This window comes from Triticum aestivum, chromosome 2B (genome assembly GCF_018294505.1).
Source record: "Triticum aestivum cultivar Chinese Spring chromosome 2B, IWGSC CS RefSeq v2.1, whole genome shotgun sequence".
Classification (NCBI taxonomy): domain Eukaryota; kingdom Viridiplantae; phylum Streptophyta; class Magnoliopsida; order Poales; family Poaceae; genus Triticum; species Triticum aestivum.
This window is the reverse complement of record NC_057798.1, coordinates 126,980,142-126,993,933: the sequence shown is the minus strand read 5'-3', so window position 1 is coordinate 126,993,933 and position 13,792 is coordinate 126,980,142. Positions and strand designations below refer to the sequence as shown.

General features: G+C 45.7%; 1 protein-coding gene across 1 annotated transcript; it reads left to right on the top strand.

Annotated features, from left to right (window-relative positions):
- Window positions 1–6,060: 6,060 nt before the first annotated feature.
- On the top strand, window positions 6,061–6,811 carry LOC123040788 (uncharacterized). The gene has a single exon (XM_044463545.1). It carries the CDS (start codon window positions 6,061–6,063, stop codon window positions 6,790–6,792), a length of 732 nt encoding a protein of 243 aa, XP_044319480.1. The 3' UTR covers window positions 6,793–6,811.
- Window positions 6,812–13,792: the final 6,981 nt, after the last annotated feature.

The window sequence follows — 13,792 nt, the reverse complement described above, 5'->3', positions numbered from 1 at the left end:
GAGATTTGATCATCTAATTAAAATTGGTGTATATAGAACTAGCTAATTTATTTTTAGTAAGAAAATTAATAGAACTAGTTTAGTTGAATTAGTTGAACTAGTTAATTAGTTGAATTAGTTGAATTAGGAGCTATATATATACTTTATTTAGGTATATTTTTAGTAAGTGCTTAGTTGAATTAATTAGTTGAACTAGCTAGTTGAATTAATATAACTAGTCTAATTAGTTGAATTAATATATAATTAATAAGTGTTTAATATATACTAAATTTAGGTATATGAGATTTGATCATCTAATTAAAATTTTATTATATAGAACTAGCTACTTTATTTTTCATAAGAAAATTAATAGAACTAGTTTAGTTGAATTAGTTGAACTAGTTAATTAGTTGAGTTAGTTGAATTAGGAGCTATATTTTATTTAGGTATATTTTTAGTAGGGAAAACTTTGTTTTTGCCACTCTAACTTTTGCCCACTTTGGTTATGCCACTCTAGAATTTGACATTTCACTTCTGCCACTCTTAGCTTTTGACAATACATCACAAATACCATTTCGTGGCAAAAGCAATAGTTTTTCATTTCACTTTTGCCACTGTTAGATTTCGGCAATTATCACAATTGCCACTCAAAAATTATTGCTTTTGCCACAGAATGACAATTGTGATGTATTGTCAAAAACTAAGAGTGGCAAAAGTGAAATCTCAAATTCTATGGCATAAGCAAAGTGGTCAAAAGTTAGAGTGGCAAAAACAAAGTTTCCCCTTTTTAGTAAGTGCTTAGTTGAAATTAGTTGAACTAGCTAGTTGAATTAATAGAACTAGTCTAATTAGTTGAATTAATATATAACTAGTAAGTGTTTAATGTTTCACCTATGAACATAGGGAATGTCGTCTGACGATGAAAACGATTTCATTATGTGCGAAGAGTGCAAAGACCAACGCGACCTGTGCGACAGAAATTTCCTAGTTGATGATAGGCGCTTCAGCATCAAGCTGGATGAGACCTTCAAAGTGGATACAGTAAGTCACAATGACAAGTCTTTTTTCGTAATTAAGCATGACTTATATATGCTTCATTTGCTTCAACTTATTATTTTAAATTTTCACTATTCTACTAGCATATCCCCTGCCATGCAAGAATTTTTGTCTTGGATAAGATAGATTTCAGTCGTGGCAAAACTATGGAGGTAAAGAGAGTTTACTTGAAGACCGAGCATGGTTATACCTTCAACGTCAAATTATACAATTAAGAAACCTACACCCATTTTGAATGCAAAACTTGGCAAGCACTATGAAAGGCTTATGCAATTGAGCCTGATATGTTTATCACCTTTGATATTCGTCCCGAAGATGATATTGAAGGTAATAGAGACATTTGGGTCGATGTGCAGACGCCTCCAGTTCTACCATTATGTGAGTTTCTCATGTCATATTTATGCTAATTTTAAAAAAAAATAGTTGACAACTATAATTTCAATTGACAGCTTATTTCCATTCAAGCAAGCATGTCCAGCGCTTCGTAGACAGGACCGTTCACTGTCCCGGGGCTGAACTAAACTGCGAGGAGATAAGTCAATATGTTTCATAGCTTGAGGATCTTGATGCTGCCAAGAGAAATTATTTTCCTAGACTTGCAAATCTTAGTACTCAAAACTTGCGACCAATAGTGTTCGTATTGAACTACGGTCACATGTATTTAGGAAAGATGGTAAGATTTTTACTATTTGCCCTCAGTGCATCTTTTGCATACATTATTTTTAAGCTAAACTTCATGTTGCTAAGTATGATACTATACGATGTTATCTTCAATAGGGACTCCCGATGATAGTTCTGCCTCAGTGGATCTCGACTAACGGTCGCATGTCAATTGTTAGCTTACGGCCAAGACATCCTACATTGCACACGAGTGCATTCAAGATTTCTAGAACCGAGGAATGCTTAATACTGAAAGACTGGAGCAAAATTATGAATAATCACAGAGAAGTACTAGGAGTCAACAAGCAGAAGAGCAACCCATGATTAGGAGACAGGTTCATCTGCATGCTCCAATATGATGAATCAGGACAACTACACATGTTCTATGCCATTTTACCTGAGAGAGAGCAGCAGGAGTGATTAGCATGCTCTTAGTACTTGTCCTCTCATGTTCGTGTTCTTCGTCCTGAACTTAATCTCAAAGAGTAATCATGTTGAACTCGATGATATCTTTCCTTCTGGTACAAAGTGAATGTTTCTTTTTAAGCTGGTATTTGTGATGATTAGATAGCGGTAATGACTATGATGATTAAATAGTGGTAATGACAACTATAATGATTTTTAGCTAGCTAGTACCGTTATAACTTGTTGGTGATGATATATATGATGCAATAGTTTTTATATTAATATGATGATGATGATTTATTATATCATTTATGAAAGAAACCGCAGATTAGTTTCAACTGGATGGATCCTAGCTAGCTAAGTGATCAAGTATATATATGCCATATCCATATTAATTATTTGCTCATCTAATATAAGTGATCAAATAATATATATGGATATGGCATATATACTTGGTCACTTGGCTAGGATCCATGCATGCATCCAGTTGAAACTAATCTGCGGGTACTTTCACCTAATGATTTAACAACTCATTATAATGTAAAAACAATCTCTAAATTAAATTAAAAACACAAAACTAAAGTAAAAATTATAATAATAAACCACCCTAACATTTAGTACCGGTTGGTTTTACCAACCGGTACTATAGGTCTCCCCACACCCGGCCCTGCCTCGTGCCACGTGGTGGCACTTTAGTGGCGGTTCGTGCCGAACCGGTACTAAAGGGAGGGGACCTTTAGTCCCCACCCTTTAGTGCCGGTTTCAAAACCGTCACTAATAGCCCTTAGGAACCGGTGCTATTTCCCGGTTCTGCACTAGTGAAGGTGACCCTATTCCACCCATGTTGTTTAATCCTGTTGCTGATGCGTTTACTAGGATCTTGTACAAAGCTTCTAGTCACAAGCTAATTGAGGGTGTGTTTCTCCCTCCAACCTTGCCGGAGTTGTTAGTCTGCAATATGCAGATGACACTTTGCTATTTATGGATTATAATCTAGATCATGCTAAGAACTTGAAGTGGCTTCTATCTTACTTTGAACAAATTTCAGGCATGAGAATTAATTTTCATAAGTGTGATCTGGTCCCTATCAATATTGATAGAGATAGTGCTCATATTTTTGCTCAACCTATGAGCTGTAAACTTAGTAAATTTCCAATCAAGTACCTTGGAGCTCCTCTCCACTACAAGAAACTTAGAAAAGAGGATCTTCAACCTATTGTTGATAATATTATCAAAAGATGGATAGGATGTAGAGGTAGACTCCTCTCTTTTGGCGATAGACTTATTTTAGTCCAATCTTGCCTTGCTAGTATTCCTTCCTACCTTATGGGGATCATAAAATTCCTTGAGTGGGCCATTGCCCTGATAAATTCCGAGCTAGATCATTGTTTTTGGGATGATTATGTGGGGCATAATAAATACCATCTTGCAGCTTGGGGTGCTTTAGCCACCGGGAAGAAATTTGGTGGTCTGAGAATTACAAATTTGGCTGATTTTAATCCTTGCTTCCTTGCTTCCTGGGCTAAAAGATACATACTGGATGATGGTAAGATCTGGAAAAATATTATTGATGCCAAATATAATACCCACAATCCTAATATTTACTTGGTCTAGTATTTGTGCCTCCCCCTTTTGGAAAGGAGTTTTATGGGCTATCAAAGCTTCTAAGTTTGGGTATTCATGGGAGGTAGGTGATGGTAGATGTGTTAGATTTTGGGAAGATATCTAGTGTGGTGAGGTTAACCTTTCTATCCAATATTGTGATCTTTATTCCATTACAGTTGATCATTAGGTTACTATTAGTGATGTTTGGGATGGAAGTAATCTTAAAATTAACTTTAGAAGATGCTTCTCTCCCAATATGTTGTTGGATTGGAACAACATGTTCCACAAGGTTAAAATCCTTGCTTTGAGTGACAGACCTGACACTCTCATATGGAAATATGAGGCAAAAGGGTTGTACACTGTTAAATTCTTTTATAAGATCATTAATTTTGGGGAAGTTCTCCCTGGCAATATTTCTGTTGTCTTGAGGTTGAAAATACCCCCCAAAATCCAAATTTTTCTTTGGTTGCTAGCTAAGAATATGCTGCTAACCAGAGATAATCTACACAAGAGACAAAATGTCCCGGATTTGACATGTTTATTCTATTCTGAACCTGAGTCCTCTTGTCATCTATTTTTTAGTGTGTTGTTGTAGAGATCTGGAGAGTTGTTGGTGAGCCTACTGGTAGTGCTAGTAATGCTAATATGATTGCTATGCTTGACCACTGGGAACATAGCCCCAACAGTGTTGTTGTTCTAGTGCAAGCATCAACCCTGTGGGCTATCTAGGAATGCAGAAATGACATATTTTTCAACCGGACTATTTGGTCTGGAATGCAGGTGATCGTGAGGAAAACTGCCAGCATCCTTACTCCGTGGGAGGTGCTCTGGCCAGATACTATCAAGGTGGAGATGAAAGAATGCGTGCAACGACTAGAACAAGCAGCAAGAGACCCCGCGCTCATCTTGTGACCGGATCCAGGTTGATCCTTGGGAGGTGTGCCCTCTCTCCAGGAGGTGTGGCGCTCAGTTGATTAGAATCTGGAGGAGTGCGGCTGAAGGGGAGCTTTGCACTCGTGTCCTGACCTGTTCCTACTGGTTTCCAGACGAGGCGTGTGTGGTGCTTTCCTCTTCTAGCTTTTGCTTTGTTTAGTTTAAACTTGTTTAGGGAGAGTTTATTATTTCAGTTTTAGCTTTACCCTTTTTCTGTGCTGAGGTAGCCGGGTTTGTTGTTCTCTCCGCGTGTGTTCTTTGTAATAAATATAACTGTACCCTGACTTTGTTCGGGTTTCATTGGAATGCAATGGAACCGGGGCCAAAAAGGCCCTTTTCTCTAAAAAAAAGGTGAGAAGTAACCGCAAGTGGAGACGATGAAGTTGAGGATGTGTTATCGAAGTTCCCTCCTTTTGGGGAGGCACGTCTTCATTGGAGTGGCGTGCTACACATTTGCTAATGATTTTGTTCATGAAACTTCTTACAAAATAAGTGTGCATGTTTGCTTCGTGTGCTACAGATTGAAATTTGAAGAGAATCGGAATGTTTGAACGAGGAAACGAAAAAGTTTATGAAGGGTATAAGATGGATTCCGGGTTTCCTGTAGTTCAGCCTTCAAACACTTCATGTGCATTATGACGACTCAGTTGCTCCGAGACAAAGAAGCGAACCATTTTGTTGGTTCGATTCAAAGCGATCGATGTGAGCTTGCACGCGAAGCAAGCTATGAATCCAAAAAGCGTCTTTTTGGAACGGTGCGGATCCAGTCACTGCTAGGAAGCGGCCGTACGTGTGGAACGTTCTGGACAGTCGACCCCGTTCACTAACTCACCTATCCGGCAACGGTTTCCGTGACTTTGGCAGCACCTGCACCGTCCACAAGCTCCTCCACAGATCAAGGAGCACTCTAGAGATGTACGCGCGAACCCTCGTCGGCACGGCAACTACCAACGACTGACGTACCGACCACCCGCCATGCACGCAGCTTCGGAGGCTGATGCAGCCACGCGCGCGCGCGCCGCCCTTCCACCTCGTACCACGTACCGCTCCCTGCCTGCATCCGTCCATTTGACGCCACGACCGGCTTGCTCGCCGCCCTCCCAACTTGCTCGCCGGCAACTTGGCAGCGTCACCCCGAGAAATCGCGAAAACGCCGAGGACTTTGACCACCGACGCGATCGCCATGTCAACCGCCACCCACGACCCATCCATCACTCTGTACAGCGCCCGCACGTACATGTCAAACATTTGTTTTCTCGAGTGGTCATGTCAAACATCCACTACCCAACTTGTATGGACGGCTACCTCGCCGTGGTTATTATATAGCAGCCGCGCGCGTCAACAAGCCATAGTGTAACGTGCAGATCGTCGTGCTTGCTAGCTAGCTCCGTCGCTGCGATCGAACGTGCGGGCGCGCGTACCATGGGAAATGGCGTGCTGCAGTGGCTCTGCGTCGTCCCCGGACGGACGCGGCGGCGGCAGCGCGCGGCAAAGCTGGTGCTGTGGGGCGGAGAGACGCGGGCGGCCGAGCCCGGGAGCGCGGCCGGGGAGGTCATGGTGGAGCACGGCGCCGGTGGGCGTGTGGTCTGCCGGGCAGACGGTTTCCGCATCGGCCGCCCCGCGCCGGTGCTCGCCGTCGAGGACCGGCTCGAGGCCGGCCGCACGTACCTCGTCGTCCCCGTCGACCGGCTCCCGGCTCAGGGCCAGGGCGCGGTCACGGCGGCATCGCTCGCGGCGCTGTCCTACGACAGCCACAAGGGCCGCGGTGGCGGTGCCCCGTCGTCGGCGCCGTCGCTGGCCGGGGGCGGGAGGAGCCCGTTCGAGTACGTCAAGGACGGCGACGGCCGGACGGTGATCAGCGTCACGGAGGAGTTCATCGTGAAGACGGTCACAGGGAGGCGGCTGCCCGCTGGTGCCGGTGGTGGTCCTGGTGATGAGGAGGAGAACGGGTCGCCGATCTGCAGCACGCCGGAGCTGAGGAAGCACTACGAGCTGCTGGTGGGGGCGGCGAGGGGGAGGCCGTGGTCGCCGCGGCTGGAGACTATCGAGGAGCGGAAAGCTCGGAGGGGGATGGACGTCGTGATCAGCCCCCGGCGGCTGTCGCCGGCAAGGCTGCTGGGGTTCGTCAAAGGATCCAATGAGCTAGCGAGGTAGGACAACGACCTTGCGCATGCATCATGCATGCATGCAAATTACAGACCCCTACATCCTGCAACAGACCAACAATGACCGTGCACGTGAATATCATTTCTCAACAATGACCTTCGCTGTATATACTGCTATGTGGCTCCATGTACTGAATGAACTTGCCTTGGCTGACGCCTCCGATCTGTACATTTTGCTTAATTTCCTTGAGGATTTCGTACAGTTGAAAAGATCTAAAGTCCGCGTCCGCGTCCGCGAAGAGCGACTGGCCGGCCAACCCATCCTTTAAGCTTTCATCGGCGCCTATCCTTTAAGTTTCTTCCATGCCCACGTTCGGCGGCCATGAGCCCACAAAATGAAGGTCCGATCGTCGGTGAGGAAGAGTATAACAAGGCACACGGATCGACTCACATGGGACACGAGGAGCCGTCGTCTTTCATGTTCTACTCTTCCTTGTCAGAACACGTGGCCTGGACGTTGCTGCTTGAGGTGAGGTCCATGATAGACCACTCGTGGTCAGTGCCCGACACCTCTACGACGAGGTTGCGGCGCCGAGGGTGTCAGTTACCCGTAGCGGCTCCGAGACGGCATGCGACTCCGCCTCTACGACATCGGCCGCGAAGGCTGCTAGAACCTCGCGCACCCTCTGCCTCGCACAGCAGGCATGCCGCTCCATAACACTAGGCAGGTCGTCATGCATGGCGTGGGGAAGACGTGCCAACAAAGGAGTTGAGCCGCCGCCACAGCATTGGGGTGCCATACGGAGCACGCCGCGTCGGGCGAGGCAGTGCTCATGCGCCTCCCGCCACCAGAGGCGGATCCAGGCGCCAGTTGTGCTGTCGGAATGGATTCACGCTAGATCGAGTCCGGCCATGATCGGGTGGACTCCTCCCGTGTGCTGCAGAGAGCCATGTGGACGACCATCTCCTCCTCCTGTCCGCATGGAATGAACTAGGTACTAGTCAACAGATCGGGACATCTCGGACTCAGATCCGCTGCCCGTCATTTCGGAGAAGTCCAAAAATCACTGAAATGAAGCTTGGGGTGGAGTGCAGTGGAGTGGCTAGGGTTTGATTCGAGCTGCGGACGGGGACGAATATATGTGGGATCGGAGTGGACCAACATGGGCTGGATCTGACATGGCAGGCACGTCCGAGCATCCTCATATCCGCTCCATATTTGGGTTGGATATGAGGGGTGCCGGTCAGCCTGGATGTATGGGACCAATATAAGGGGTGCGGCTGGGTTAACATTTTGTGACAGGTTGCTGACCGGGTCGTCTGCCGGGACTTATAAAGAGGGTTTGAGGAGTCCAAAACTTGTTTTAGAATATCACCCCCCCCCCCCCCCCCCATTACTTGAATTAAACCAGACGAAACACATATACCAAGCATGTTCAGTTTAGTGTACCTGACGAACAAAAGAAGCTAAAAATTAAAACCTGGTTACAAAGAGAGGATAAGTTACTCGCAGGCAAACATCATCAAAGAGGGGTTTATATGATCTTACATTCTTGCTTCGCGAGTGCCCTCTGCGCCATTCGGTCCGTGTGTGCTATGCGACACAGGCTGAGTGGCGCACTCCCCACTGTCCGGTCTCCCATGTCGTTTCGCACCGCGCCGATTTCCTCGGGGGTCCATGACGCGTGGTTTGCGGGCATGCTCAGGGCCACCTTCTGTGGTGCTTTCTGTTGCACCTGCGTATGACATCTCATGCGTTGGTTTGCATGTCGGGTGCAGTTGGGTTAGCGTGTATCTTTGGTTTCCCGCAACGCTGCCTGGTTCACGCGAGCCGGGTACATCCATGGATGAGTGTTATTTCTAAGCTCATCACACCTGAGTTTAAACCGGTTTGTTTCATAAAAACTGAGCTATCCGCTCCGATGTTGCTACTAATGACTAATGAATGCAAAGGATTCCAAAGTCCTATCTTTATTTTGTTTCTATAGAAAATGGAGCTTTACATGGATAATATCAAGCATATATATGGAAATAATAAAGAGGAGACAAGGAGAATTAAGTGGGAGGTGTAGGAGAAGAAATAGAACGCAAGATGGCCAACCATACGACCACTAGCGCTTGTATGTGCGGTCGTATGGAGTGCTAGTGACACCGTCTCATCCAAGCCAACAACTTTTATAATGGGGCCGACGCCAGAAGGGCAATAGAACATCTCAAAGATCTCCATCTTTGTCATCCACAACAACCCTAGTTGTCGCCATTTTCCATCTCCATCTCCACCACCATCACCGCAACATTCATCCTAATTAGCCACACCTTGTGTTCATGTTTGATATGCCCTTACCAGCCAACATTGCTCATTCGTATGCGAAACGGGGGAAGGAAGCAAAGCGGTAGCACATCAGACACAATGGTTGTTGGCCCTTCTTCGGCAACGTACGCGGCAACACCAACACTACCCCATGCTCTTTTACTAGCCTGGAGTTACGAAGCAAGTGCAGTTTCTTGCGAGTTGGATGCCCGTTCTTGGTGATCCCTTGATATAGACTGAACCTCAATGGCGAGATCCGATCTGTTGTTACGGCCCGATCTTTCACGACACTCCACCACAACCAGTAGCAGCCTCTCGCCCGCGCACGCGATGTACACGAAGTAGAGGGTTTGAACCTTACGACCCAGCACGAGAAAACCAATCTCGACGACGGTATTCACACACAAAACAATTTCCACGAAAAGAAATTGCAACACAGAGGTTTTCTAAAGCTTCCTCCAAAACTTAGGGATTTTTAGACAGCTTCCCCCAAAACTCGATACGGGTATTTACCCTAAAAACACATAAAAAATAACCTGACTTTTACATCCTTGCACCATGGCTTTAAATAACTGACTTGAACCTGGCCTAAACCCCTCACGCACACACTCAACTTTTGAAAGAAAATAAACTAGTATAAAATATAAGAGTCCAATCCTTTTACATCTCAGATTGGATTTTCTAGGTAGTTTAACCCTATGCGCCATCCTTCTTTCTGGTGGGCCCCATCCTACTTCCTGTAGAGATAAAAAACTCCATGCATTAAGTCTCCCGCCCGTATCTATCTTGTAAGCCTTCTTGCATGGCAGGAACAAATATAATATACATCGCCGTGCCTTGTATTTGTAGTTACCAAACATACATGATCTCTTTCCTTTTTTGCAACTCCAAGAAAAGACCTTCCATGCAAGAACGCATGCATCACTTTGCTTCATACTAGTCCATCGTATCAACTCCATGCTTTCTCCCCTAGTCAGCCCACGTGTAGTATCATAATCAACAACAATTAGAGCTTTATCTTGAACAATATCAGTAGCATATTCGATCATAGGTGTAGACTTTGTTTTGTCAGCAGCGACCATCATAAATAAATTACACACGGTCATATCATCCCTCCTTGTTGCAACCTCATTGGCATGTCGGCCATCATCTCCCACTTGTCGGTTATGTGTGTCGGCGGTGCAAACCACGGGCTTCTATTTGTAATCTTCCCATATAGTTGCATTCTCGGGCAATGGTTGCATGGCGACAAGTTTTTTCAGACCCTGCAAGCAAGGCATAGGTCGGAGATAGGTTCAGCTGTAAAGGAAGCATTGGCCAGATGAAAGGCGATTTTGACCATACTCACATTGAGTATCGGCCTTCCATGGCAATACGGGGCGACTTGGGGATGAACTGACATGTTTGATTCTTCGCCCCGACCAGGAAAATAGCTACATCGCGTAGCTCCGCCTTAGTGTAGTCATGGACGCTCAATCAAGATTCATCTAAAGGCCGATTATCGTCGTGGAACGGGGGCGCCCATGCAAGAAGAGGTTGGATTGGCCTGCCTAACCAGGTTACCAAGATACCAAGGTAAAAGCACTATAGGTCCTAGAACTTGTCTAGGATGTGATGGTTTGGTCCTACAACTTGCAAAAGTGCATTAATCCATCCTAAAACTTGTCTCAGATGTGCAAATTTAGTCCTGGACACCCACACCCAGCCAAGTCGAGCCAGTTGGCCCGTGCCGGTCAGCACTGGATTTTTTACAGATAGCCCCCCGTTGTTTATCGATTTCAACCCACAGTACACCTCGTGGCCGTCGCAAATATCACTTGAAATCATTATGCCACCCTCAATCATTCCGTCGCCCACCACTCGTGTCAGGGCGTTGGCGCTCGCTAGCTGCTGGCTAACGTCAGCTTTCATGGTGACATTGCCAGAGCTCACTTACGGTCTGCAGCCGCCTCCTTCTACTCACCAAGTCCACCCACACGGTGTCTTCCCTCCTGAGTATGGTGTGTGTTCCTCCTCTTCTCTGTTCCTCCTTCGTCGTCGTCCGCTGCACCGGCGGATCGGTCTATTTGCAGAGCGATTCGGGTCTATCCGGTGGTAGGCTATGGCTATGGTGCTTCCGACGAAGTAAAGCGTGTGTTTTGGGTGCTGATTTCAGACTAGGGTTTTGGGCTGTAAATTAGGGGATTTCGGCAAGAAGCTAGGGTTCTTGTGTTGTAGGGGATTTTGACTAACAGTATATGCAAATTGTTTGGAAATGACTGTGAAATTGGTCCTATGGTTTTGTCGGTTTCAGGCTTCACTAGGCAATGTTGTGCCAAAATTCTGAACTTTGTAGTTCATTTATTTTGATGTTGTGTTCAATGGTTAATTTCAGTTGTGAAATGCAACTACATCAGTGCTGCAATACTACTAGATAAGTAGTTCAGTAATGCCAGTACATCAATGCTACAATATTATTGATTTTATGTAGTGAACCGAATTTATGTAGTTAACTGCAAGATGCAGTTAACTGAATTTCTTTAGTTAACTCTATTGTTGTAGTTCAGTGTTAAAAAATCATTTTTCTAGTGTTATTCGAGTTGTGTTGATGCTTGTGCTTACATTCTGCACTTTCTAGATGTAGTGTGTGATTCAGCAATGGGACAAAATGTGCATACTCCTTTTTTGCATTATTCTATGGACCAAGAAATAACATAGAAGACTTCAACCCTTCTGTGGAGGTGCTTGACTATGTTGATGCTTGCACATTCTCATATGCAGTCCTTGAAAAACACCTAATATGGTTGGGATATCCTGTTAGTGAGCACATCCTAGGTGCGGACCTAAGAACAGAATTTCAGATGGGATGGTGAGAATAAGAGGTGATGAGGATGTGTAGCAAATGATCAGAGCTAGTTCCCAGCATAAAGTGCTTGCAATCATGGTTGAACATCCAGATTTCATCAGTAATTTCAGGGAAGGTTTGATATGTATAGTGCCAGCAGTCCAGAGTCCTTTCAGAATGGCAACTCAAATGTTGGTGCAGCCAATGTAGCATCTTCTCACAGACTCATTTCTATCAATGTTGAAGATCCAGTTTCAGAGGTTGTAGCAGATTGAACAAAATCAGAGAATTTGTTGACTGATGATGCAGAGCTTAATTTGCACTATAAAGATGTAGTGCTTTCAGATTCAGATTTCAGTGTCAGTGATTATGACATGGATGATGGAGATGATGACCTTCATGAATACAACATTGACTTCGATGTTGATGAAGAAGCTGAGCAAAAGGAGGAAGAGCTGAAGCCTGACTATGTACTTGAAGATGAAAATCTCAACCTCTCCATTGAAGAACAAGAGCAACTTAAGTACAAATTCAAGTTTTTCAATTCCAGGGTGGACATGAATTCCCCTATACTTAAAGTAGGGATGGTATTTGCTGATGTGGTTGAGCTCGGGAAAGCTCTCCTGAATATGCAAAAAATCAAAAAAAAGTTTGGCATGTGTCTCGAACCCAGGACCTATGGTTTGAAACGCTGCATGCAATGCTAGTGGTAGTGCTTTGTTCTAGTGCTAGCAAACTATCTAATTAATATTGGCTAGTGGCCCTAAAGTCCAATGTGTGTTGCACACACTATGCGGTGAGCATGTAGTGCGTTGGGTCTACCGATTCAATTTCCATGTGTTTAAGACCACCCACCACTCCACTCTCCAGTCCCACCCCCACTCCACCATCACCTTGGTCTCCCGCCTCCCCAACTCCAACTCCACTCAAGAAAACCCTCACCGCCAAGCTCCACACAGCCGACGACGACATAGACAACAACCACGTCTGGTGGAGGGTCATCGAAGATCTGGCCGCAACGACCATGCTGCCCGCGTGGACCTGAAGGAGATCATGCGGTGGTTCCCTAGCCTTGGGATTCTGTGTCACCACACGTGTGGCCTCGTCAAGGTCATGGTGGATGAAGAGAAGCACCACGCCTTCCCCGATCGCCAAGGCGTCCCTCCAGCGTTGATCCTACCACTACAAAAAAAAGACACATCCGTGACATTTTGGGCCGAGCGAATTTTTTTCCTGTCATACTTATGACACTTCTATGACGATAATTGTGACAAACCCCGGTATCATCATAGATGTGGTGGGATCCTACTTATATGACAAAAAATCATGACAGAAAGTGAGCTTTTTGTCCTGGGCGGGCTGGAGACGCAGCTGCATGACATTCTTTGGGCCATCCATGACGGAAAAAACCGTGGTAGAAGCGAGGGCGAGGAAAATTTCAGGGAGTTCCCGGTTATGATGGGTGGTCGGGGGCCGAGCAATGCGCGTTTCTCTCGTACACGTATGCGCGTGTGTGTGAGGCGTTGGGCTCTAACTGAACCCGAGCGAGGCATCGCCTAACTGAACCCAAGCGATTGCACTGCAGGCTACGCATTACTGAACCCGAGCGATAGAGCAATTCCTTTGCTACTCCTGCTAACTGAAGCCGATCGATGCTGCCTGTGGATGAACAGTGAGCATTGCAGGGGGGGTAGGGAGTTCTGGATTAGGGGGTATCTGGACAGCCGGACTATATACATCGTCCGGACTATTGAAGCGTGAAGATACAAGACTCAAGACTTCGGCCCGTGTCCGGATGGGACTCTCCTTTGCGTGGAAGACAAGCTTGGCGAGCTGGATATTATGTTCTTTCCTTGTAACCGACTCCATGTAAACCCTAGCTCTCCGGTGTCTATATAAACCGGAGAGGATGGT